This window comes from Rhinopithecus roxellana, chromosome 8 (assembly GCF_007565055.1).
Source record: "Rhinopithecus roxellana isolate Shanxi Qingling chromosome 8, ASM756505v1, whole genome shotgun sequence".
NCBI classification, from domain to species: Eukaryota; Metazoa; Chordata; class Mammalia; order Primates; family Cercopithecidae; genus Rhinopithecus; species Rhinopithecus roxellana.
The window spans coordinates 128,832,734-128,860,577 of record NC_044556.1 but is presented as its reverse complement, the minus strand read 5'-3'; the positions used below and the strand labels follow the sequence as shown (position 1 = coordinate 128,860,577).

The 27,844-nt window shown below is 34.5% G+C and overlaps 1 protein-coding gene across 3 annotated transcripts in view; it reads right to left on the bottom strand.

Annotated features, from left to right (window-relative positions):
• RALGPS2 (Ral GEF with PH domain and SH3 binding motif 2) overlaps positions 1 to 27,844 on the bottom strand; it is a 239,763-nt gene that overhangs the window by 18,283 nt on the left and 193,636 nt on the right. For 2 of the 3 annotated variants that reach the window (XM_030935727.1, XM_030935726.1), the window contains exons 9-17: positions 22,088 to 22,225; positions 20,764 to 20,854; positions 16,113 to 16,180; positions 14,432 to 14,567; positions 13,202 to 13,353; positions 9,631 to 9,685; positions 7,087 to 7,164; positions 5,376 to 5,481; positions 2,261 to 2,353 (exon numbers count right to left, since the gene is read on the bottom strand). In XM_030935727.1, coding sequence (XP_030791587.1) covers positions 2,261 to 2,353; positions 5,376 to 5,481; positions 7,087 to 7,164; positions 9,631 to 9,685; positions 13,202 to 13,353; positions 14,432 to 14,567; positions 16,113 to 16,180; positions 20,764 to 20,854; positions 22,088 to 22,225 — 917 coding nt within the window. The remainder of the gene's footprint in view (positions 1 to 2,260; positions 2,354 to 5,375; positions 5,482 to 7,086; positions 7,165 to 9,630; positions 9,686 to 13,201; positions 13,354 to 14,431; positions 14,568 to 16,112; positions 16,181 to 20,763; positions 20,855 to 22,087; positions 22,226 to 27,844) is intronic. The other variant, XM_030935728.1, reaches the window with a different exon arrangement.

Genomic DNA, 27,844 nt, shown 5'->3' with positions numbered 1-27,844 from the left:
AAGTTTTGGTCTTTTTAAGAATCTAGGCCAGCTGTCTCATAGAATGTCCCACAATTTCGATTTGATTATTTCCTCATAAGATTCAGGTTAAATTATTTTGGCAAAAATACAATATAGGTGGTGTCATGTTTAAATAGTGATTTTAATCCTTTACCTGTTGCTTACATATAGAAGATATTTTCCTCCAATCTATTTGTATTTTAACTTTATTTGAAAACAATTAAATTTTTTTTCTTCCATTTAGTTCTGTGCCGTATCTTTTCTATCTCAAAATTAATACTATAGATCTAGACCTGTCTCTATACACTCTATCCTGTTCCTCAAATTTATTCTTTAATTATATTTTAATTTAATTAGAAAAGATGAGAAATGCAGTCAATTTCCTTGGTACTCAATAAGATTTTCTCCCAACCCACTATGCTTTAATTTCCAAACATTTTGCATACATTACCTATCAGAAACCTCACATAATTAAAAACCCAAACTACAACATAATAGTAACTTTTTATGCATAAGCAACAATGCAAAGCATAAAACAATATTTAACATATCCATTAGATGACGAATTCAGTTTTAACTTCTTTAATTTGGACTTTTTCTAATTGAAACTAAGAAAAAACAAAAACCCAAAAAACCACTTTATTTTGAATAATGACTTTTCTATAATAGTCAGCTAAGTGAAATCTAGCCAGCAAGATCTCAGTGTGGCTATGTGAAAAGTTACTTTCTACATCTGAAGATAAAGGATTTAATTGAACTGAATGAATCCAACTTTTTTCTCCCTTTGAGAACTAACTCTACAAATTGTTTCCGCAAAACTAATCTGTGTAAATGTTGTAGGGTATATAGGCATTATTGTCAATTTGACCAGAATACAAAAAATATTCACAGTAGAAATCTCCATGATCATTCACTCAAGTCCTTTATCTCAATGCAAGAGCTATCTAAACAATTATATAATAATAGTGAGCAAAAAACTAGTACTTAAGAATATATATTATCCCACTGAGGTACAGTTAAAAAATGAAACCATGAATTAATTAGGGAAACATATATGCTAACACTCTGAAGAAAAGCAAGACAATGAGTCATGATGGTCAGGAGAGTGGCTGATGGTGGGTATGGTTGATAAAGAAAGGCAATGCTATCTTATGGTACTTTCCACATTCATTTAAACCAAAAATGTTCTTTTCTATACCTCTGGTTTGATTAAAGGGCTAAAACTGTGAGAATAAAGAAGAGTTTCTCTGGATTACTCTGAATTACACAGTATTATTTGGTTAAGTTTTAAGTAGAAAAAGGACTTAAATTTTTATTCACTGGCTTACCTTTCCTCAGTAGGATAAACCACTTAATTTTTCTCCCCCAAAATATGTGACTTAGAAGTAAAATTCCTCTCAAATTTTATTAATGCAACATAGAAAATCATTCTTCCTTTCAAAGATTCTATGTAAAAACAAACAGCATGCAAAAGAGATTTATAGGAAAATTCTACAGGGTGAAAAAAAGGCTTCTTTTAAGTAATATGAAGCACAAGAAAGTGACTGAAGTAACTGTTGTTGTTTTTTTCTTTTTTTTTTGAGACGGAGTCTCGCTCTGTCGCCAGGGCTGGAGTGCAGTGGCCGGATCTCAGCTCACTGCAAGCTCCGCCTCCTGGGTTTACGCCATTCTCCTGCCTCAGCCTCCCGAGTAGCTGGGACTACAGGCGCCCACCACCTCGTCCGGCTGGTTTTTTGTATTTTTTAGTAGAGACGGGGTTTCACCATGTAGGCCAGGATGGTCTCGATCTCCTGACCTCGTGATCCGCCTGTCTCGGCCTCCCAAAGTGCTGGGATTACAGGCTTGAGCCACAGCGCCCGGCCTGAAGTAACTGTTGTAACTGATCATTCCTCTTCATTGTTGGGAAGAATCACTAAACCAGAGATTGAGGTGGAAAGAACTTTAGATGTTGGCCCCACATTTCCACATTTTGCTGGTTAGGAAAGGAAACTCCAAGGCATTAGTTTTGAACAATATTGAACAGGAAACCCAGATCTGAGAAAGCTTTGGTGACAAGATAGATAAGCTTAATGTGCAGTTTTGACATCTGCAGTAGAAAAATGGTATTCAAAAGAGAAATAAATGTAAAAACTTTTGGACTAGAAGATAGGAAAAAACAAGAGCAAACCCAAAAAACCTTTGTATCCCATTAGGACTGCTTTCTTTATAACCATGAACAGTCTGTGAAACCATGGTAAAAATGTAGAGAACAAATACTTACATGTTTTCGTTCTGTAGCCTTTAGAGATTTGGCAGCATAGTAAAAAAGCTGTGTCCCACACAAAGCTGCCCAATATTTTGTCCAAGATGCTACCTGGATAGGACAAACACATGAATATACTATTAAAATGCTCCTGGTTTCTTAGTTTCTTTACATTCTAAGTGCCAGTGATCAAGTCCACTTCACTTCAACCAAAGGACTAACCTCAGAGTTGAGTTGTATCACTTCTGAAATCTTAATCTCAAATACTCCTGTCATTTCCATCTAACTACCTGTTTGTGGATCCACATACTCAGTCTTTCTTCCAGCTACAATAAAATAGTTAACCCTGATTCTATCTAAAGACAAACTCAACTCTCTTTTTATGCCCTAGATTCCAACTATCTCTAAGAAGTTTGCTTTTGCAATTAACTCCACTGCTTCTCAATCTCTCCCCCTCTACCATCCTTATACAAATGAACCTTAAAATCCCTTTAAAACCCCTCCTTTGACCCATCTCCTTACATCTCCTTACACCCCAGACACCAACCAATTTCTCTGCTCCTTTTCACAGTGTAAATTCTTGCAAGGGAGTCTCTAAATCTTGCCTCTACTTCTGTTTTGCCCATTTTCTACTCAACTCACTTCATTTGGCTTTTGGGTCATCAAGGTCACTGATGATTGCAATTTTCGCAAAGCCTCCGTCCTCATGATAGCCAGCCTCTTAGCAGCATCTGACCCAGCTGGCCACTCTTTCATTTTTGAAGTATTGTAACTGCTAGGCTTCTGGGATAACAGTTCCTTAATTTTCCTTTATACTCTTCTTTGTGGGAGACCTTCAATGCTACAGAGCCCCATCTCCAACCTTGTTTTCTTCTCTAGCTATACTGTCTTCTTAATCTATCATCCAGATCCATATTTCAAATACTATCTATCTGTATGCTAATGACTCCCAAATCTCTCTCCCTGCCACCTCTCTGCTGACCTCATGATCCACACTGTTTCAAGAGCCACAATGACATCTCCACTTGAATGTTTTTTTTTTTTTTTTTTGAGACGGAGTCTTCCTCTGTCACCCAGGCTGGAGTGCAGTGGCCGGATCTCAGCTCACTGCAAGCTCCGCCTCCCGGGTTCACGCCATTCTCCTGCCTCAGCCTCTGGAGTAGCTGGGACTACAGGTGCCCGCCACCTCGCTCGGCTAGTTTTTTGTATTTTTTTAGTAGAGACGGGGTTTCACCACTGTTAGCCAGGATGGTCTGGATCTCCTGACCTCATGATCCGCCCGTCTCGGCCTCCCAAAGTGCTGGGATTACAGGCGTGAGCCACCGCGCCCGGCCCTGCACTTGAATGTTTAATAAGCATATCAAACTGAACTTGGCTAAGACTGACCTGCCCCCATTTCAATAAATGTCCCCAACAGCCAGCCACCTCAGTCCCCAAACCTACAAGTTATCTTTGTTTTCATGCTTTCTCTTATACATCACGTTTAATTTATCATCAAACAACTCCAGCTTTTGCCTCTTAACTGATCTCCTCCACCTTCCCCAATTTCAATGCGTAAACTATACAAGCCTTCTTGTCTCCTGAACTCTAGATAGTCGCACAGCTAACTTACCTACCTCATTCAGATCTCAGCTCAAATGTTTTGCCACGGTGGCATCCCTCCTCGTCCCATCATTCTGTATCCTATGACCTTATTTTAAAGCCTTATTCTCTATTTCTCCTCACTGGAATGTAATCCAGGAGGAAGACACTTTGCCTCACCTTGTTTACTCTTCTGTTTCTAGCATTCAGCACACAAAAGGTATGGTAATGCTTCAACTGACATGCAATTCTGTGTTCATTAGCCTTTCTAAGAGATTCCTGATTTGTATGTGCCTTTGGCTTACTGAGATATAAGCAGCAAAATAAGATTACTTATATGAAGTCCCCATTTCTTCAAAAGCTTTAAGTGTGAATATATATCAAAGGTTTTATATTTCAAATTTGAGAAAGGGAAAAAAATTGTTCCTTAGTGGTCAAACTACTATGCTGGTGTTCAGGAAGAATAAACTTCTTTGATACATATTAAGAGCTCAGTTCCACCAATCTTCCTTTTTTTCCCCCCAATATACTTATGGTTTGGAAAGCATTTTATATTTGGGTTCTATTTTATGTAGAAAACAAAACTGTAGTACAGGCATTTAAATAAAATGATAAAGCACAATCAAATTCCAGTTTTTAGGGTTGTTACTCTTTATTTTCTACTTTACCTAAACTTAATACTAAAATACTTACTTCTTCATGATATACTTTCAGGGTTCTCTAAGAAATAATTTTGTATAAGAACTATAATGGGGGTAAAAAAAAGTACAGGATTTAAGCACCCTTAACACATGATTTAACAGAAATCTATATGGCACATATAATAACACTTTATGTTAAGAAAATATGGTAAAGCAAATGTGTACAATACTTTCCCTCTTATCTGTGGTTTCAGTTACCCACAGGCAATGATAGTGTAAAAAAATTTTTGGAAAGTATGAGAAATAAACAATTCATAGATTTTAAAATCACGTGTTGTTCTCAGTAATATAGTTCTAATCTGTCCTTCTGTGGACACAATCATCCCTTTCTTTGTCCAGCATCTCCACACTCTATGTGCTACCCTTGTGGCCCACTCCCTACTGCTTCCTTAAGTGAAAAGAAAAGTTCTTGGCTTAAGGAAAGAAAAATTAGACGCTAAGGTTGCTAATATCCATGGTAAGAACAAATTTTCTATGTGTGAAATTATGAAGAAGGAAAAAGAAATTCATGCTAGTTTTGCTATTGCATCTCAAACTGCAAAAATTATGGCTACTGTGTGGAGTTAAGTGCTTAGTTAAGACAGTAGAGGTATTATATTTGTGGATGGAAGATATGAACAGAAACATGTTCCAAATGATGGTAATGTGGTTTGGTACTATCTGAGGTTTCAGTAATCCCCTGAGGGTCTTGGAATGGATGACCCAAGGATAAGCGGGGAGGACCTTATTTAATATTATTTCAAGTCTACTATAATCAGGCTTTATTTTAATTGTTCTAGCACTTTACAGAGTCTTATATACATTTGTATATTTTTAGAGGTGTATTAAAATACAATATGATGAAATCTTACTGTAGGCTTTTTGCCTTCTTTTAACAAAGTTTTTCTCCTGAGAACACCTTGAATAGTAACAGCTCCTGGATATAAATGTACTGCCAAATCTTCTGATTCTGCAGAACTATAATGATGAAGAAAAGAACACATAAGAGCTTTTGTCTAAAATAGTCATCAATTAGGTACTTAAAAAAATGTAATTATTCTTAATTTTAATTTCAAAACTTTGTTACTTTATTCAGAGCTGAGGCGACACTGACAATTTTAAAGGTTTATTAATCTTGAAATTTATAAGCTGTCACAAAAAGTTGATTAGAAAGTTATTAAAGTCAGCAGATGGTTAAAAAACACACTTAATTACATATTTGAACAAGTATAATTTAGAAAGAATGCAGTAATTCACTTTAGTAAATATTAAATTACAAATTTAAGATTTATTTTCTTCTTAACATGCCACACTGCATCACTCTTGTAACCTTATTTTCCCCATAGAAACTTTAAGTCCTGGTAGGAAAAATGAGGATTCTATTTGTTAAAAGCATTTAAGTATAATAAAACTGAAAATAAAAAGAGAAGCTCAAAAAGAAAAAAAGAAAACTCATGCTTAATTCTAAAATAGCAGAAAGAAGTAATAAAGTCAGTAATAATATATTTTAAAAACTAGCTTTCTGCAATACATTTTAATAACATTTAAATGGTGTCAATGGTAAGTGATTATGGTCTAACAGCTCTCCACGAAAGGAAAAAACTCAAACCCCAAGATTTCCTTTTCATGTACCTTTAAAAAAAAATCACAAAATAACCAACACTTTAATATCTTTCCCTAATTGATTTAAGGTCCAATGTTTAATACAATAATTAATGATTTCTATATGAGCCAATTAAACATACATGCTGATAAAAATGTCACTGGTGACTTGACATGAGCTGCAGAATTCCCATAAGAGCAATGAAAACTAAAGTTTGCCAGTTTATTCCTTTGGGATTATTTAGGTGTCTTCAAAGTGACTTACGAACCTATAAACCAGTAGCAATTTCATGTTAGAGCTATTTATATTCAGGGAGGTATATGCAGGGAGATTAGACACCATCAAACTGATGTAAAGTTTGCTTCTGAAGTTTGGTATTTTGTTGTATTATGAATTGATTACTCATCACCACTAAACCCCACGTTCCCAATCAATACACCACCCTTATCTGCCTCCACAGCTAATAACAGTCCAAAAGAGACCTGGTTTAACTAGATGAACAACTGAACGAATATGAATTTAAATATACAAATGATTATTTTATGAAACAGACTTGTCTACATTCAGGACCTGTAGTTTATCTGAAAAACTTTTTAAAAAGACAAATCAAATGTACATTTATTAGCAAAGTAAATGCTTTGATTACAACTTATGAATAAATAAGCAGATTTTTATATTGTTCATTCAAAAACTATCAGCATTAGAAAGACCTGTGCAGTTTAAAGGCTACCAACTTGGAAGCATTTAAAAATATGTAACATTAAGATGCAAGTTTTGGCAATTAGCTCTGTGGATCAGAAAGAATAGTTGAAATTTATCTTCACATTAGATCTTGGAAAGAAAGTTTTTCTGGGTAATTTGTTTAGTTTTTAAATCAATTAGTTGAGAAAGAAGAGAAATAATGTCAGACCACACCCATGTAAGCCAATCACCAACACCATAAGGGAGTTCTGTGACCCCTTAATGCAGGGGAATTGTACCTGCTGGCCTTCATGTGACTTCGATAGCCATTTCGTGCCACTCTTGTCACCGGGCCGAGAGAATGGTATAATCTGTTCCTGTTGGATTCCATTATAAATTGTATGTATTACATATACTTTTATTCACACAGCCATTATCAATACCTAGAACAGTATAATAGTTTCTTCTTGTAATATAGCTTTCTAAATCTTACAAAAGGATAGTATGTGTGATTGTTCCTCTTTCTTTTTTAAAGCATGCAGCATAGATTTAAAAAAATTTTTTCTTCTACTGTTGACTCTAGAAATACTTAAGAGGTATTTTAGTACACACCATATATTTATATACACATTCACTTTCACAAATCTGCTAAAAGAATTAAAGAGCTATTTATAGCCAAATAATAAAAAAACCTGAAAAATACTTCAAATATGCTTACATTTCTATACCACTTCTTGGATTCCAGTTTAAATATGATGTCCGGATTTATATAAGTAATTCATTTTTATTATATGTCCCTATGAAGACACCTAAAAACAATGTGGCTTGTAAACTTAAAACTCATGAGGAAAACTTTATTTTCCTCTTTATCCTTTATAGTAAATAAAACTAATAAAAGAAATGAACTGAGTAATATAGGTATTATTTCTACATTAACTGACAAAGCCAATAAATGATAAAAATGATGAGTTAATAATTATCCAAAATGGCACATAATAGTTAAAAACAAAAAAAATAAAAACAGACACATAAAAATACTGATAATTCTTTGCCTAGGAAAACCCGAAAGTAGCACTGTTGATAAATGATATTTTGAAGAAAAAGCATTATTTTAGCAACTTGTATTTGATGTCTATCTAGAAAATAAGAACACAAAATGGTATGTTAACATTCAGAGTACATTTTTCAACTTCACTATCCATGAGTAGTACTTTAAATCCTAGTTCTTTATTCACTTTCTATTATTTCATGTCTGAATCTTGCTGGGCAGCATTCATTTCACTGTTCTCAAAATGTTCCAAGAGCCCACTAATTTAAACTTGGAATAAGAAAAGTAGATTTTTTTTAGCCACAAATGTCTGCAAAGCAAAACATCTGTTATAAAGGAAAAAAATTGTTTTGAGATGTGAAGGTAACATCATTAAATACTGTCTTCATAAGTAACCTGTTGGGATGAGAACAGATTATTTAACACACCACCATTCTGGTTACTCATAAGGCAAGCAATCTAAAAAACAATTTGGTTAATCAATATTTTTTAAATATAAAGATTACAATACACTCTTATAATCAACTTCTGATGGTATTACATTCTTTCTAGAGGGAAAGACAATTTGAACAAATTCAGACAACATGTCAAAGGCAATTCTTGTGTTTTTCACATTTCAGGCAAACCCAAATGAACAGATCAAAAGTAAAGGTTGGAAGGAAAATAATACAAAAATAAATAAAAATAATATGTTTTTACTTATTATTATCTCGCAAAACAAAGAGAACAAAAGTTGGGAACGCTGATAATTAGAGTAGAAAGGATCCAAAGTACTTTGCAATGTAGAACTTATAAACAAAATCTTAACCACATAATAGTGAGAAATCTTTATGAAGTCACATAAAAAATAAGGATCTATTTTTCCAATTAAACAGCATGAAATTTACAATTTCAAATAAAATTTGATTTAAACTTATTTTCTAAAATTGTGACTGATAATGAGTTAGGCAAATAAACATTTTCAACTTCAGTATTAATATGACATTTAACATTCAATCTAAATGACCCTCTTTTTGAGTAATGAATACAGGTATTTTTAGAAACTTAGTTCATATACAAAAGGGGAGCAATTATTTTGGTCAAGAGCCAAATATCTTATGAATCTGAAATGGCAGAACTGAAATGGTCAGTGAAAACATAAAAATCCTAATGGACATTTAATAAATAATTATTTGCCTTGTTTGGTCACATTCTTCAGATCTTATATGTACTTAGACCTCAATATAGCATGATATAGCAGACGACAGCTTTAACAGTTTAAAGCAACAAAGGAAGGAGAAGGGAGCACAACTTATAGTATTTCAGTATGAAAGTGTACTCTGAAAATTTTGAGTTTATGACAATTTAAATTCTAACCTCAACTTGCTTTACTTGTATAATTTAAAATGTATTAAATCATTTTGTCTTTGACAAAGTAGCAGAGAATAAAGTTGACCATTCCACTAAATGCCTTAAAATTACTTAAATGAACCAGAACTTAAGGAAATAATCTTTTGAATACCTAAGTAGGTTACTTGTCGATGACTGGTTATTATTTTTAAGTTATAATTTTAAATGTATTAAAATTCAAATACATGTGTCATCCCACCAAATAAACATTTAGAGATAAGACTATCATTCATTCTCATTACTTACATATCCAAACTTAAATATCTACTTCTAATTTCTTTTACCAGTAGAGAACTTAATCGCTTACAGATATGTAGTAAATATTATCTCTTAATTTTGTATTATCATATTATTCAACCCAAGACAAAATAAACTCAAAGCAGTTCCAATGGACAATTTATCTTACCTTTCAAAAGCAGGCCATGAGGTCTCTTCACTTAGTTCAGAACCATCACTGCTACCTAAAATGAAAAGTTATTCTATTTTTTAAACATCAGAATTACCTCTCTTAGTTTGCATTTCACAATTTAAAAATAAATTAACAAACCTATGCTCATAAAATGACAATCATATTGTGGGTGAACATATCCACATATTAATTCTTTATTCTAATATTACTGCTGTTAGATTTATTTTGCAATATATTGGAATACAGTTGACACGACAACCTAAAATAACAAAATAGAATAAAACATTTTTGCTTGCCTACTTGTAGCTGAAATTCACTATGTCAATAAACAATTTTTCCTACCATTAGAGAAAATAAAATAACACAAAGTTTCTTATTAGATTTGTTATAATTTAGGACCAATATAATTATAAAATCCTTGGAGATTCATGGCACACTTCTTTCTCTTGTATCAAACTCCATTACTAGCCTAAGTATAAAAAGCCTAATGAAATCCAATTCTTTGTCTCTAGAGACAAAGTTAAAGAGGATGGAATCTCTAAATTTAAAAAACCAAAAACTGGTGCTATAAAACTGTAACAATTTTCTCTTTGGCCAAAAGATCAGTTAAAATGGTCTTCAAACAGAATGTTTAAAATTAGCTAGAGGGGAAAAAAAACAACAAAAAAACTATGGGGAATGAATTCAGGGTCCAAAACAGCTTAGTTGACTTAAATGTTACTTTAAAGATAATTCTGGTTCTCAATAAAATTAAGATGACTAATAGCTCAAGTTAAATTGTCTATCAGACAGGGTTCTAAGAAGAGAGACTTAAACTCTTTTACAAGCAGGGTTCTGAAAGACTCAAACTAATGCTGTAAGTTATCCCTCAGATACCTGTAATGGATGCTGTAAGGTATCCATTAGACTCATCTCTCTTGGAGACGATGGATTAATACCCTTCTATGGGTTTGCAATGGCACTAGTTATGTACCATCCTTGGATAAACTGAGCACTGAAATAATCTTCTGTATTGTATGATTCAGAAGAAGAATCAGAGGTAACCTGTGCTGGTGGTGGGGTTTTGTACATTATCTACAATATCTTTTGATTTGTGGCACTATGTGGTAAAGACTGAAAATTTAAGCATAATTAGTATAACTTATTTGTAGAAAATGTAAGCATGAAGCTCAGAGTTAATCTGCTTCCCTTAGCTAGGTGAGACTACTCAAGATTATCTAGGATAGATACCACATTAGAAAATGTCTGAGGCCATTGTTCTAAGCACTGGTTAACTTTCCCACAGTATTTTCAAAGCCTTCACTGAAGATTAATATTGCATGTAAAAGTTAAAGCTAAGAAAAAAAAAAACTCTTGTGTGTGTATATTAACACCTATCATCTTATGGTAATAGACTTATTTTTTTTCATATTGTTAAAGCTTTAAAACAAAAATCCTCGAAAGTAAATGCCTATGTGTAATGTTCTTAATTTACAAACTAGGATGCAACGATCTTTTACCGTTTACCTACTTAGCCTTAGAATAATTAAAAAATAAACACAAATGCAAAAATCTGCTCTAAAAGAGAAAAGTCTCCACACTGAGATGCCAACTGTAACTCAATAAAATAACTAAACAACAATCTTGTGGTAACCAAAAGGACATCTATGAAAAGTAAAAGCTATAAACTACAGAATAATTCTCACTATAACACTTATGATGAGAAAGAATAAAATATTACATACTTGAGAGCTGTAATTTTAAAAATTACTTTGTGCTTTAAGTGGCATGCCAAATTCCTATGTGTAGAAAATTTTTGACTGAAAAAAAGTTCTTTCCTTTGCAAAATTATTCTTCAGACTGAAATTAATATTTGCATATAGGCACTTAGTACATTAATAAGAGGTATTTCAGGTGACAAACTTGTCTTTTAAAACAATTTTATCATTCATTCACTTGCATTTTTATATAAAAAGGGGACTATCAGAATAAACAACTGCTGAATGGTAATGGAGAGCTCTGAAATAATTTCATTTTAACTCTCAAGGGCTAAGGAAGTCAGTATGTTCAAGAAAATCAATCTCCTTTTGCATCTGTTTCTACTGGCTGTTGACCAATATTGATTAAGATATTAGTAATAATAGGCTTAGCCCTTGAACTATCTGGTAGTTAATCACAGATGGAGACATATTCCTCCTTTATTTCTTTTAAAAAATAAAAGCAGCTATTGTATGAATAATTTCTTTTTCTGAGACAGAATCTTGCTCTGTGGTCCAGGCAGGGTAGCGCAATGGTGTGAACATGGCTCGCTGCAACCTCTGCCTCCTGGGTTCAAATGATTCCTGTGCCTCAGCATCCTAAGTAGCTGGGATTACAGGCATGCACCATCACACCCCAGTGATTTTTGTATTTTTAGTAGAGATGGGGTTTTGCCATGTTGGCCAGGCTCATTTTAAACTCCTGACCTCAAGAGATCTGCCCATCTGGGACTCCCAAAGTGCTGGGATTACAGGCGTGAGCCACCCTGCCCCGGCCTGTATGAATAATTTCTAATTGTAAAAAGAAATAATGCTCATCTAGAAGACTCAAAAATTAAAAGTTTAGGAAGTAAAAACAAATCCCTCTCTTAATCTCACATCCCTTTCTAATATGGTCCCAATTTTCTGCTCTTCTTCACATTAGCTATCTCTGTTTCTTCACCTCTCATTTTCAAATCTACTCCAATCCAGGCCTTGCCCTGACACTTCCATAAAGCAACTCTTACCAAGGTCACCAATGACTTTAATTTTGCCAAATCCCCCCCCGTCAATTCCCTGTTCTCATCTTAGCTCTCTTTTTTTGCATTTGATATTCACACATTCAGTACTTTCCTCCTCCTTGAGATACTTCATCTACTGGGCTTTTGTTTTTTTCCCCCTACTTCATTGATCTCTCCTTTTTAGTTTCCTTTGATGACGCATCCTTCATTTAAAAAATAATCAGACTTCTAAATGTGAGAATGTTTTCTTATTTATGTACACTCTCTCTTTAGGTACCCTCAACCAATCATGGCTTATAAATATGCTACCTCTCATATATCTTCAGACCTGACCTTAACCCTCTGAGCTCCAGATTCATATATTCAACAACCTACCTGACATCTCCATAGGGACTAAACATGTCCAAAACAGAACTGATTCCCCAAATTCAGTTCCCCTTCACAAACACTTCACTGCCCACAGATTACTCTGTCTTCTCTACCTTGGTAATAGCATCATCATCTAACTATTATGCTTGTTTAACCCAAATAACCTGAAGTCATCCCTAACTCCACACTCTTCCTCCTCCCCATATCCAAATCACATGCAGTTAACTAATTCAACCAGCCCACATGTTCTTTTTCCACCTTCTTCAAATGCTTCCCCTTCTGGAGTTAAAAACAGCAAGCACTTTTAAAACCATTACAAATTATTAACTTCATCCTGTATTTAACTGCTACTTTGTTTTCTAACCAAATTTTCTCTGTGTGGTGGGGTTTTTTTCCAGTCAAGTTTTGTTAACATTTTTATTTAATGTTAAATTACAACCCTCTCAGAGAAGTATTTCTCACCTATTGATATTCCACTAGAAAGAGTAGAACTTTCAGCTTGGCCTCGAGATGGTGCATGGGGCTCCATGACGCTATCATCTAACAGATGTCTTGGCCCTGCATTTGGAAACGTTGCACTCTTAAATTCTGCTGTGTTCATTTTATGAATGAAACTGGAAACAAAGAGAAAAAAAAGTTTGTATCTTTTATTATTGTTACTAATTTAAAAACTGCTCTTTATATAAAGATTTAGGACATAAAAGATTTACCTGCTAACTGTCATACTCAGATCTTACCATAAAAGCCTCAAATGAACAGTTCAGGGAATATGTTTTAGGAAACCTGGCCATATCTATGTATATAATTAGAACATATTTTAAAATAATTTCATTTTGAGCCTCATGTCCATTAAAAAAATTGTTTCCACATTCACTTTTGGAGAACAGTTATTAAATTTTCAGAGAAATCATGGCAAAAGTGAACATGTGTCCCCATTTTGAAAAAACAATATACTGCAAAACTAATGAAGCTAAACAAAAAGTCAGTTTTCTTTATATTTAGGAATAAAGAAAATAATTTTTACAGCTGTTACTTTTGACTTATTTTGGTTAAGACAATGACTGTCTTGATATAAAGGTTATAATTTTTTTTTTTTTTTTTTTGAGACGGAGTCTCGCTCTGTCGCCCAGGCTGGAGTGCTGTAGCCGGATCTCAGCTCACTGCAAGCTCTGCCTCCCGGGTTCACGCCATTCTCCTGCCTCAGCCTCCCGAGTAGCTGGGACTACAGGCGCCCACCACCTCGCCCGGCTAGTTTTTTTTTTTTGTATTTTTTAGTAGAGACGAGGTTTCACTGTGTTAGCCAGGATAGTCTCGATCTCCTGACCTCATGATCCACCTGTCTTGGCCTCCCAAAGTGCTGGGATTACAGGCTTGAGCCACCGCGCCCGGCCAGGTTATAATTTTTTAAAAAAGACATATTGCTATCCTGATTTTACTTATGATGGCCCTCTGTAATGTTCATGTATTGTCCCCAAATATAAATGCATTGTTGACAAAATCCCATTTCCAAATTCAGGTAAAGTAAGAAATAAAAGCTTTTAGGCAAACAAGACATTTTACTGAATCAGAAAACGGCTATTAAGAATAAAGAAAACTATTCAAGGGTACCATTTTCTACTGAACTAATAAATAGACAATAAATTCAATTATAAACGACTTAAAAATTTGAAAGATAAAATTAAAAATGCTGACTTATAACCCAAGCTATGGCACTTCCTATGTCCATGTGGAATCAGATTCCGAGGGGATGGTGGTGTCTGTGGGAGCAAGGCTCCTTCAGCTGCCACACTTTTTCGTCCACTCTGTGGAGATGCTCCTACTTCAGGACCTAAGGGTTAAATTTAAAGAGATTTTCAAACAATTACTTTATTTTTCAATCCCCGATATAAAATACTAAATGTGGTTCAAATTTTGAGATAGTATTGATGTTAGTTCTATTTCATTGACTTGAAGATGAGAAATATATTCTAAGTCCTAAAACGCAAAATCCCAAACCATACAAAATCCATTAACTTTTATCTTACTTATACTAAGTAGAGGCAGTGTAAATATTTTCTCCATTTACATAGGAAGAAGCAGAATTAGAACAGACTAGCTTTCACATCACAGACAAAATCTGGACTAAACACCCAGGTCTTCCTAGTCCTAGGTTCACCGCTCTTTTAATTTTATACATTACTTCTTTACTCCTAGTTTCAACTTCCTCTTAGATAAAGAATGTGCCGGGCAGGTCAAACACTCAAATTAGAAATTAAATCTATACCGACACTGTTCGGGCTTACGGGAATAAATAATAGAATATTATGAAAGAACAAAACAGCACTTTAAGAATAAAAAGAAAAGGCAAATTTAAGAAATTTAAACTGCAGTGTTTTTTCTGCTTAGAATATTCTTCCCCATAGATATTATCATGGTTTGTTTCTTCACTTCTTCACATCTTATTAGATTAGCTGTCAAATATTTTCAGAATATACATGAAACTTAGTGCGAAGGCCTATATTGGGAATTTTAAAAAGGCACCTATCAGGGATTTCTTAAATAATGACAATTTTATGTTTTTTAAAAAATTACTTGTGGTATATGCATAATATCCCCATTATAATGTAACAGGTAAAGTAAGGAACTATGATTTTATATTAAAGTGAACATTTGAAAAAATTATGTCACTAAAATTGACTTATATAATTATTCAAATTAGCAGACTTTCCCATTAGACCACAGAAGTTTCTAGTGCAATCAACCTTCATTGCCCAGGACAGTGCATTCTTAATTAAAAATGAATATTCATAACTACTTATCTATTATTTTCCATCTGTTGCATCTCTCTATTTTCCTTGATTAGGTAGCATATTTGTTTGTACTCTACTGACAAACTATAGCAACTTTTTTTTTTTTTTTTTGGGATGGAGTCTTGCTCTGTTGCCCAGGCTGGAGTGCAGTGGCACGATCTCGGCTCATTGCAAACTCTGCCTCCCGGGTTCACACCATTCTCTTGCCTCAGTCTCCTAAGCAGCTGGTAGTACAGGCGTCTGCTACCACGCCCGGCTAATTTAAAAAAATTTTTTTTTTTGTTTTTTTAGTAGAGGCGGGGTTTCACCATGTTAGCCAGGATGGTCTCGATCTCCTGACCTCATGATCCGCCTGCCTTTGCCTCCCAAAGAGCTGGGATTACAGGTGTGAGCCATGGAGCCCAGCCAGCAACTTTTAAATTAAAAAAAAAAAAAAAAAAAAAAAACCCAGAAAGGACTTTAATATCAAAATAAATTTTACATGCAGTATAAGAAGTACGAAATTTTTATTTACTTTGGAGTATAGTCTTCCTTATTAGGTTATCTGATTTAGATTTGGTAACAAGAGAAAACTATGTACTGACCTACTAAATCTTCTCTGGAAGCAGCAGAACGTGGGGTGCTCGTCCCTGGTTCTATCTTTAATGAAAGCCTGAATTTTAAAAAGACAAAATACATACAATGATTAACATTTGACAAAATAAGATTAAAGTTGTGTATTTTCTCACAAAAAAACTAAAAACATTTTTATGAAATAATCTGACCTATATATTTTTCTTCAAGAGCAATCTTCTTCTTTTAAAGAGACAGAGAATCTCACTTAAGCCTCAAACTCCTGGGCTCAAGTGATCCTTCCACCGTGGCCTCCCAAAGTGCTGGGATTACAGGCATAAGCCACCAAGCCTGGCCAAGGGCAATTTTTAATTAAGATGTTAAGTCTCATCTCTTTCATACAAAGCTGATCTTATGGTTATTCTAGGAAATATTAGGAAGGGAAAATATATTAAAAAGTTGTATTTAAAAACACAAAAATCTCCCCAATTATCCCAAAGTTGCCAAACCATGGAACACATTTAAAGATACTTGATCAATGACTAAATGATGATTCAACTTAGAGCTTACCCTGATACCTGACACTTGATTCAGAAACTTTCATATGTATTATTAAATAAATTATGCAAATTATTTCTAAAAACACCTTATTTAAAACTAACCATCTAACAAACCAGCTGACAAAACTCTTCAAAAGAAAGATCTACACAAATAAAAAGGTTGTTTGCAAAATTTCTAGTAAGTCCCTGTCCTAAGTCAGAGTTTACTATTTGGCATTTAAGTTCCATTTAGGATAATATATCCAGTTCTGAGTTTCACAGTGAAAGAGATTATGATTTCTATCAGTGGAAGCTATTTCAGAAAATAGGACACTAAAGTAGTTGTAGAAAACGCTTTGATATGATACATGAAGCCTAATATTGCTGAGTCTGTCTGAAATTTAATAAAAACTGTTTAGTATTCTACCAAAATTTTAAAAGTAATTGCATAATACAAATGGCATTTATAATGATAAACAAATCAACTGTAAGTTCTTGTTATTAATTATATTCCAGTTATTTGATAATACAAAATGCATATGTTGAATAAATGATTAACCAGACTCTTTTCTCTTTTTATGAAAATGTTTAATTATTTAGGCCACAAACTATAGTACATTCATTCATTGGACAAGTATTTACTGAACACCTGTATTGGGCACTGTGCTCAGAACTGGAATATAACAGAGATTACGGCAGATGCGGTATTCCTGTCCTTCTGAAGCTTACAGTCTAGTAGATGAAAGAAAAGTAGTAAATGAAATAACTACCATCTCCCAACGACACCAACATAGAAAGGAAAAGAAAGGGAGCTTATTGGGCGAATCACACTGCTATTGGTAGCAGCTAGAAACTGACAGCAATATAAAAAGTAGAAGCATCTTTAAAAAGCAGTGAAGGCTAGTCTGAGTGCCAGCTGCTTACAACACCATCAAAGCACCACATAATAAGAGAGATGCTGATTCATTAAGAAAAGATATGTTCAGTATTAAAATAAAAACCAGAAAAATTTTCATCCTGGTCAAAAGACATGTAATTTGTAATAGCTATACTGGCTGCCTATGTAGATCAAGTTGCCCAAAACAGACCTTTTGTAAGTGACATGCCATTTCTATTTATAAATTTTTCATCATGAAAGGCATTTTTTTCTAACAAAATGTTTTCTTCTAATTTTTTCTAATAATTTTAATGACATCTTAAAATGCTCTATTTTTCAAACACACTAAATTATTAGGCTCATGCAACAAACACACTGCATTTTTAGAAAAACAATCTGTCAGCCAGGTGCGGTGGCTCACGCCTGTAATCCTACCACTTTGGGAGGCCGAAGCGGGTGGATCATCTGAGGTCAGGAGTTTAAGATCAGCCTGGCCAACATGGTGAAACCCCATCTCTACTAAAAATACACAAATTAGGCATGATGGTGGGCACCTGTAATCCCAGCTACTCGGGAGGCTGAGGCAGAAGAATCACTTGAACCCAGTGGGGTGGAGGTTGCAGTGAGCTGAGATGGCACCACTGCCCTGCCCTCCAAACTGGGAAACAGAGTGAAATTCCGTCTCCAAAACAAACAAACAAACAAAAAAAAAACAAAAAAAAAAAAAAAAGGAAAAGGAAAAGAAAAAGAAAAACAATGTCTTCTCTACTCCCGTATGATGTCCCAATAACACCAAATGACTCATCGTTCCCCATGCAAACACACTGTTTCTCATCCCATTCCTTTGATCATTCCATTCCCCAGCATGCTTTTCCTCACCCTTCACGTGAGACTAACTCCTACTCACCTGTTAAGATTCAGCCTCAGATGACGCTGTCTCCTGAAGCTGTTTGTATTTCCTTTCTTTTAGTTTTCCTACGTAAATCTGGGTTAGGTCCCCCACTTACCTATGTTTCCACAGCATCCGTGGCATATTTTTATTATGGTACTGTTTGAAATGTCTTATAATCACCTGTTCTGTGGATGTATCTTACACGAGACTGAGCTTCTTGAGAGCAAGAACAGTATCTTATTTTTATAATCCCAGCAACTAGCACAGTAACTGGCCTATAATAAAACCTTAGTAAATATCTGTCAATGTAATGGAAGGGCTGCTCTGGTTCTAACTCCTCATGAAAACAAAAATCAGTATAATTAGTATCAGTTTTCCTACAAAAATGAAGGTACTATATGATATGTCAGTTTATAGAATGTCAGAACTACTTCATGGCTTCACTGGCTAAGTCCACCCTTTTAGCAAAGTAAAAACTAGCTTTAATAAATACTGTATTATAATTTTACAGTAGTCACAAAAAATTTGCCATCCTCTATAAAAATTGTGCAAAATTTTCTTAGATTTTACTTCAATCTAATAAACTTTAAATTCTTTTAAATTCAGTAAGTTTCTTGAGCCAGATAAATATCTAATAGCTACTTACTCACATTTTGAATTTTAAGATCTGTTCTACACCTCACTGGACAAAACTTAAGTATTTACTAGGCATGAGTTCTATGTCAGTAATTAGAAAGAAGGGAAAAATAGTGGTAAGTATAAGACACAGACCATCAAACTTGAAAAACTTACAACCTAGGGCAACAGATTTGTGAAACAACTCCACCCTTAAAAAGCTTTTTCATTGACTTTATACATTTTCAAGTAAGTAACCATGTAGAAACTTTTTGTAGAATAAAAACTGGTACAGAAATATAAAGTGTTGACATTATGGTGTGAGAGAAAAGATGGCAATAAACGCGTTTTCAAACATTAGTCAAATTTTAGATGCATTTAGAAAAATTATTCCTAGATGTTTTCCAGAATTTCTACAGCCATTTACTGGGACTAATTCTGTTCTACAAAAATTTTTTTAAATTGTCAAAATCTGGAACAAGGAAGTTAATAATCATTACCAACAGAAGATAAAAAAATTTCTATGTAATGCATTAACATTGAAAAATAATCTAGTCTTTTACTTTGATAAATTTTTGAAACATGACCTTTTATTGGAAAAAATATTTGTGAAAGTGCAAAATTCAATTTGAAAGCTTGGGAACAACTGGGATAATAAAGCTAAGTAAATTTTTTTTAACAAAGTAACAAATGAAGCTAAAAGAAAAGTGACAAACTTCAAGAGAAATAAGCTCTTTATCCTCCCACCTTAAAAAAAAAAATCCAGCAGTTATGATGTAAAGTTTATCAATAAAAGATGAAAAGGTTAATAATTAAAAAATTTCCTCTCCCATCTTTGGGAAGTACTGTGGATATAAGGAGATAAAAATGAGATAAAAATGGATATCAGCTATTTTAAAAGTGATTTCAAACAATCTTTTTTTTTTTTTTTTTTTTTTTTTTTGAGATGGAGTTTTGCTCTTTTTGCCCAGGTTGGAGTGCAATGGTGCACTCTCGGCTCACTGCAACCTCTGCCTCCTGGGTTCTAGTGATTTTCCTGCCTCAGCCTCCCAAGCAGCTGGGATTACAGGCATGCACCACCATGCCTGGCTAATTTTGTATTTTTAGTACAGACAATGTTTCACTATATTGGCCAGGCTGGTCTCGAACTCCTGACCTCAAGTGATCCACCCGCCTTGGCCTCCCAAAGTGCTAGGATTACAGGCATGAGTCATTGTGCCCCACTGTGCCCGGCCTCAAAAATCTTTAATAAAGAACTTGCTCTAATATAGGGAAAAGGATAAGTGTGGTGCTGCATTGGAGAAATGTCTCTTCTCCAGAGAGAAGATGGACCAATAGTCTCCCAATCCGCAAAAACAATTAAAAACAAACAATGATGTGTCAATAATTAGCATTAAACAGTAATTTTTCTATTTTAAAAAGTTTCATTAATTTTTCTGTCTATTAAAAGATAAATTCTGTAAGGATTCAATGATTGAATATGGGGAAAAAGAAGAAATTTAAATTAGAACTATCAAATGTTAGCTCTCTACAAACAGAGATAAAAATATCAAAAAGAACAGATGAGGTATTTGTATATTGGCTCAATCATAACAAGTGACTAAAAAGTAATATATGTTAGTACCTTTACTGCTGTAAACCTACCACTGGATTAGGCCTTTGTATGGTACCATGTAGGATTTAGATGTTTAAATACATAGGGATAGAAAGGTGGAGGACAGGACAAAGTTATACAAACCACTTTTGAAGATCCAACCTACTTGTAATTATCGTCTTCCACAAATTTTTGTAGTTCTTCTATATACTGAACGGAGTTCAGATATTTTTGGACATGAGGCAACATGGGAATATCTAGGCAAAAGGTGATAAATAATTATCTGATAAAGCACATCTTAACCAGAACTTTAAAAACTGAGCTGAAAATAACTTAAAGGCAAATTAAGGCCGCATGGCAGCAAAATTTAAATTAACTCTATAAGGACATTACTGAGATAAACTTTAATTGAAACTGAAGGTAATTTAGAATATTACAGTTGCATACTGTTTGTATAGATTTTTTTTAATAGTTCCAATTATAAAGTCCCATATATTTGAGAAATTTCATAGAAAAAGATCAGGAACTATTCTAAACTAAACAGAAGAGGTGAAGGCAGTTACTTTTCTTTTAAAGAAACCTGGTTCCCATTTATAAATGTGGTTTATCTCTGCCCCTTATAAGTTTCCAGCAAGATTAATTTAACAATGCAACTTGATGCTATGTTTAAAATATTGAGAAAAGGACAAAATAAGGAATTATTTGATTTAACTTTCGGTAAGATTCTATCTCCACACAGATAGTTTTAGGAAGTTTTTGACGTTTTCTAAAAAGTATAGATGCATGAAGTAAAAGTTAGTTTTAAGATAAATTCACTTGAAGTAATCATATAATGTAAAACTCAGTTTTTTAACCCATAAAAATTACGTATTAACAGCCTAACTTTATTCCCTATCAAACTGGAAGTATCTAAACATTAAAAAAAAAAAAAAACAAAAAAGCCCTTTCTCGTCATTTGGGCTTATGTGGCTGTTTCTATATTTGTCATTCCAAAAAATACACGTTGGGCAAAAATTGGTTATTTATTCGATAATCTGACTCAAGAAAGTTGGTCAACTGTCACGAGGCTCAAGGGTCTCAGCTAAACTTCCCTAATTGAAAGCTGTAAGAACGATTTACATAATAGATCAGGGAGATCAAATGAGATAATAGAAAAAGACTTTGTCAACTATAAAGGGCCAAATAGCTGTGAGGTAGTAATATTAAATAGTGTCCTTGTGCTGTGAGAAAGTTGCTGTAAAATAGCAGAAAAGCAAAATATAAAAATAAAAATTTTAAATATTAAATACTTAAATTCTTAAAAGAAAGATCTTAAACAGGATGCTACATACTAAATGGCAAAATAAAACAAGCATTATTTTCCTTTATGTTAGAATGGAAATAAGAAATTGATGTCCCCTGCTGTGTGAAAAGTGATCATCAATGTGTGTAAATAAGTCACTGGAATTACAGCAATGTTAATGGCTTGGCATTATCCCCCAGAAACTTACCATATTCACAAGACTGTTGTAAGTCAGAAATTATTCGAAGGATATTATTCATTAAATTTGATCTCTGCTCATTTTCTAGAATGCTGCCAGTTGATGGGTATGCTGAATCGATATATGTTAAATCTGACAAATAGATACCTGAAACAAAATGAGATAAATAAATGTCTTCTTAGTTGTAGCTTGGGAGACTATGACAAAGAAAAGGAGGGAAAAGGTTGTTTATAGATATATTCCACGTATGCCACATTTAAAATATATTGCTATTAATACACTGAAGCCTCGGTAACATATGTTACTGGGGTCTAGCTTTCCATACAGTTGGGGTCAGACATACACCAATTTTTTGTAATAATATGCTATTTTGTAAATGTCTTCTTGTGATTTTTCTTTTTTTTTTTTTTTTGAGAGGGGTCTCGCTCTGTTGCCCAGGCTGGAGTGCAGTGGCCGGATCTCAGCTCACTGCAAGTTCCGCCTCCTGGGTTTACGCCATTCTCCTGCCTCAGCCTCCCGAGTAGCTGGGACTACAGGTGCCCGCCACCTCCCCCGGCTAGTTTTTTGTATTTTTTTAGTAGAGATGGGGTTTCACCGTGTTAGCCAGGATGGTCTCGATCTCTTGACCTCGTGTTCCGCCCATCTCAGCCTCCCAAAGTGCTGGGATTACAGGCTTGAGCCACCGCGCCCGGTCCGGTTTCATTTTCAAGTATAGTTTGAGGCTAGAGTTAGAAACCCCAGCACATATGGGAATTAATGGAAAGGAGCTGAGTTCTTCAACTGGCTCTGCCTCTGACTAGTTTCATAACAGAGAGTTATTTTAAACTCAGAACCTCAGATTTAAAACCTACACAAGCATCCATTTTCCAAGGTGTGTTACAACTTGAAGACATTAATTTAGCCAGCAGCCCAGCCACTGCCTGACATAGAGAAATTATTTAATATTTGTTTTATACTCTCTTGCCTTGGGTTGATAACTATCATTTGAGTCTTAACTATTTTGAAAATCATCTCAATCTGGTAGAAATGTTTTATATTTTAAAGATCAACAAATGAATTTCTGAAATGGTTCATGTGACTATAAATTGAAGTTAACTATTTCTTACCCTCCATGCTCTTTGCACCAACAAAAATAACACATCCTCTAAAATTTGGTTGTACTAGTCCTTAACATGAAAGGTCACTTATTTAGGATTATTTCTGGAGAGTTCACAATGCACATGTGAAACGTATTAGACAACTATAGCTGGAGAGAAAAGAAAAACATACTTTGCTACTTTTACCCTATTACTTCATGTTCACGAACTCTCAGGGTAAATGCAACCAAAATGACATACCCACTGCCTTCTAAATAAACCCTGTTTTTACTCAGCTTTTTCTTATACCTTAAATGTTTTCTAGACTTATCTCTGCCTATCCAAATCTTATATTTTGCTTATCTAATTCGGTGTCAAGATTCTCTAGTTTTCTCACAGATTCCAAGAAAGGAATTCAGACACTGTCTAGTCTAATCCTCTCCTTTTAGAGATGAAGAACCTGAAATATATAGATGGTAAAGGGACGTGTCTAATGCCATGCAACCTGCTAGGGGCAGAGCTGGATCTCAGATGTTTCACTTATAGCCCAATTAAAAAAAAATTACTTATATTCTGTTAAAAAATCATACATTATCTGTGCATACTATTCACGTCATGACCTTTGTGACTTCAAAATCTCATTATTTAGGTTTTTTTTTTTACATTTATATCTTATCTATTCAAGACTGCAAACTCATTTAAGGCAGTTGCTCTATCTTGCACTCCAAGAGAAAGAAAACCTTGTGCAATGTTTTGACGATAGGTGCTTAACATAAAAGGTTGGCATGGCAATCTTTTTACTCATCCTAGTATCATTCATTTTCTACTCAGTAAATATTTACAGTATTCTTTAAGTCGCCTATCGTACTTTTTTTCTTTAGATAACCTCAACTTTATTTCCCTATGACTCCAAATGAATCTGAGGTTTCAAACGAAGCTGAGGTTCTTCCCACTTTCTCCAATCTCAGAGGAAGAAGAATCCCTGTCTTCTTCCCAAATCTCAACTGTAATTTTGAATGCAATCATTGCTGCCTCCTTCCAGACAACCACTGTTGCCTCTACTATCATTCACCCCTACTGGCTCCTCTCCCAGAGTCAATATACACATTTTTTTAAAAATCATTTTTTTTAAATCATTTTTTCCCCCCAAGACAGAGTCTTGCTCTGTCAAAGGCTGGAATGCAGTGGCGCGATCTTGGCTCAGTGCAACCTCCGCCTTCTGGGTTCAAGTGATTCTTGTGCCTCAGCTACCCGAGTAGCTGGGATTACAGGCATGCGCAACCATGCCCGGTTAGTTTTTGCATTTTTAGTAGAGACGGGGTTTCACCATGTTGGCCAGGCTGGTCTCGAACTCCTGGTCTCAAGTGATCCACCCGCCTCAGCCTCCCAAAGTGCTAGGATTATAGGCACGAGTCACTGCACCCGGCCCAATATACATGTTTAAATCTCCCCTACTTATAAAACAAAATCTAAGCAACTCTTCCTTCAAATCTGATCCCACTCCTCAAGATAACATTCTTGTCCTCCCTTCAACACACACCTTGGAAGAGAAACATAGAATAGTACACTTATTTTATTCTTTACTTTATTTTTAATGTAATATTTGATACACATAAAAGTTTTTATGTGTCAGGAAAATTGTGAAAAATTTTGAGATTGGGGGAAAAAAAAAGATTACTGGGTATCCTGTCTCCAGTACATCCGTTTGGTCCTTCTGAGTTATTTCACAACTCTGCACAGCTGTTGAAAACCGGTAATAAAAATTTTTGTTCATAAACATGCCAAAGAATTATGTCCAGTGGGATCTAATGAATGTTGACTTATGTTGACCAATTTTGTAACTATTTGTAAATTTACTTCAGCATTCCTGATTGCATATGAGTGTTACTTTGAATTCTCCCTTGACATATTTTTGATTCCCTTATAAATGTAATAATTTAAATGAAAAATCTGACACATATTCATTTCATATTTGTGTGAGAATCGTGATTTCACAAAAATTATTGCTGGGAATGGTGGCTCACGCCTGTAATCTCAGTACTTCAGAAGGCTAGGTGGGCAGACTGCTTGAGCCCAGGAGTTTGAGACCAGTCTGGACAACACGGTGAGATCCTGTTCCTAAGAAAAAATTAACAACACATATGACACCTGTTGTTATCAAACAATACAATAAACACTTGTGAAAGACCAGTCAACTTATGACTACAACATCCCTAAGGAGAGCTAAAAGATTCCTCGAAGAAATAGCATGGGGATGTTGGCACAGGTACATCAATAACAGCAATAAAAGATATATAAAAGTAGCACAGAAAAGTTTAAAGAGGAGTTTCATAAATATTCTGTGCAAAAAAAAGTCATTCCTTGCTGATGGGATCAGAGAAAGCTTCAAGGAAGAAGTGGGATTTGAGCGGGGTACTAATGTGCCAGTTCTTGCCATTCTTCCATCCTATCATTAAACTCAGATGACAACTCACCTGTACTAGACTGTGCTGTCCAATATGATAACCACTTGCCACATGTAACTATTGCTTTGTGTGTCTATTCTGAATTGAGATGTATTTGAACATAAAACAGACAAGATTTTGAAGAGTTAATATGAAAAATTAATGTAAAATATCTATTAACTTTATTGGTTACATGTTAATATTTTAATATGTTGGGGTAAATACTACTTTAAAAAAGAACTACGACATCATCAATACTGTTGTATCTATCTGTATGTTCCTCCTCTACTTCATCTCCTTGCTTCCTGTCCAGAAGTAACCACTACCCTGAACTTCATTTTTTCCCCAGACATCTGTTTGTATTCCTTCTTTTGCCTATTTTTGAGCTTTAAAAATCATATTTTAATGTATATGTGGATTAAATAATAGTATTCGTAATGTCAGAAAAGTGTCTAGTACGGGAGGCTGAGGTAGGAGAATGGTGTGAACCTGGGAGGCGGAGCTTGTAGTGAGCCGAGATCGTGCCACTGCACTCCAGCCTGGGTGACAGAGCGAGACTCCGTCTCAAAAAAAAAAGAAAAGTGTCTAGTACATACTAAGTGACTTATTAGCATTTATTAAATAAAATTTAAAAATATGGTCATCTGTGGTTGCTCTATTTTGTTTCTAAGACTTATCCAAGCTGTTACATGCTGCTGTAATTCCTTATAATGAGAACAAGCTAATGTGTGACTATTTCACAATTAACTCATTCATTTTATTTGATAGACTTTTGAATTACTCCCATCCCACCTCCAACCATGTTGCTACAGACATTCTTATACACATCTCCCAGTACACATGTACAAAATTTCTTCAGGATATATAAACACACCTAGGAGCAAAACTGCCAAATGCTAAAGTATATTAATATTCAACTTTACAACATGGTGTCACATTATTTTTCAAGGCTGTATCAATTCACATTCCCACTGATGGTATATAAGCTTCTGCTGATCCACATTTGTGCTAACAATTGGTATTATCAATCTCAATTTTGTCAATCTTCTGTATAAAATGGTATCTCTCTGTCTTAATTTTTATTTCCTTGATTAGTAATCCGTTTAAATATTTATATTTCTATGTAATAAATGTTTCTGTCCATTTTTTCTTTTGGGTTGTCTTTTTCTTATGGATTTCTAATTTCTTGATGTTTTGTGGACACTAATTTGTCAGTTAAATTTTATCCAGTCACCCTTCAACACACTAAGTAATCTGAAATCTGTATCTATCACCTATTTTGGCAATGGCATTATTAACTTTCTCATTCTAAGTCTTAAAACAGCTCTCTTGGTCTCCCCTCCCTATGTAATCTCTCTGCAGTATTGTAACCATTCTCTTCTAGTTCCCAGGTTTTCCCTACCTTTTCCCTACCTTTCCTATCTTTCCCCTAATTTCCTCACCATTCTTCTTTTTCCTCATGTTTCTTGGAAGCTGGTTTCCTGGAAATTGGTATCATGGTCTGTCATTAATCTTCCTTTACATTCTACATGTACTTTCTCTAGTATCTTAGTTCCATAGCTTTAGCTACTACCTAATTGCTGATGACTTTTGAACCTCTCTATATAACTGAGATCCTGAATTTCATTTCCAATTTAACATATCTAGCCTTAATTTGTCCCTAAATACCTGTCATTCCAATTTCCTACCCTGGTTAGTGATATTACTAAGTGCTCAAGCTAGAAAGCTCCAAACTGCTGAAATTTAAAAGCTCAGGAAGAATTTACTATCTCTTATTTTTCCCAGATTTAAACCATTAGTGACTACAACATAAGTACCGAATGCTCAAGAAATGATACATAATATAAATCAGAGGCCAGAAGCTGGCAGCACATCTGTCCCAATATTTTTTAAAATCAGGAAGTATTACAGGAAAAATCTAAATGGCTCTTTTTTTCCTGAATAATGGGAAGATCTGGCAACACTGTCTCATAATCTTTCATGGCCACAAGTACAGCTGAGAAGGTGCAGGCAAATCCCTTTAAATCAACCAAAAGGATGACAACTTGCCATAAACTTCATTTCCCTCCAGTATCTTACTACTGATTTACTTCACTGACTTCTATTACCTGCTCCATTCTTCTTGTGAGCATTTGCCTTTCTAGGCCCTTGTGTTTGCAACCTCTGGTATACCTATATATGGCATAAAATTCAAAGAAATGATTCTGTGAAGAGGTAGAAAATAAGCTCAGACTTTAAATAAAGGA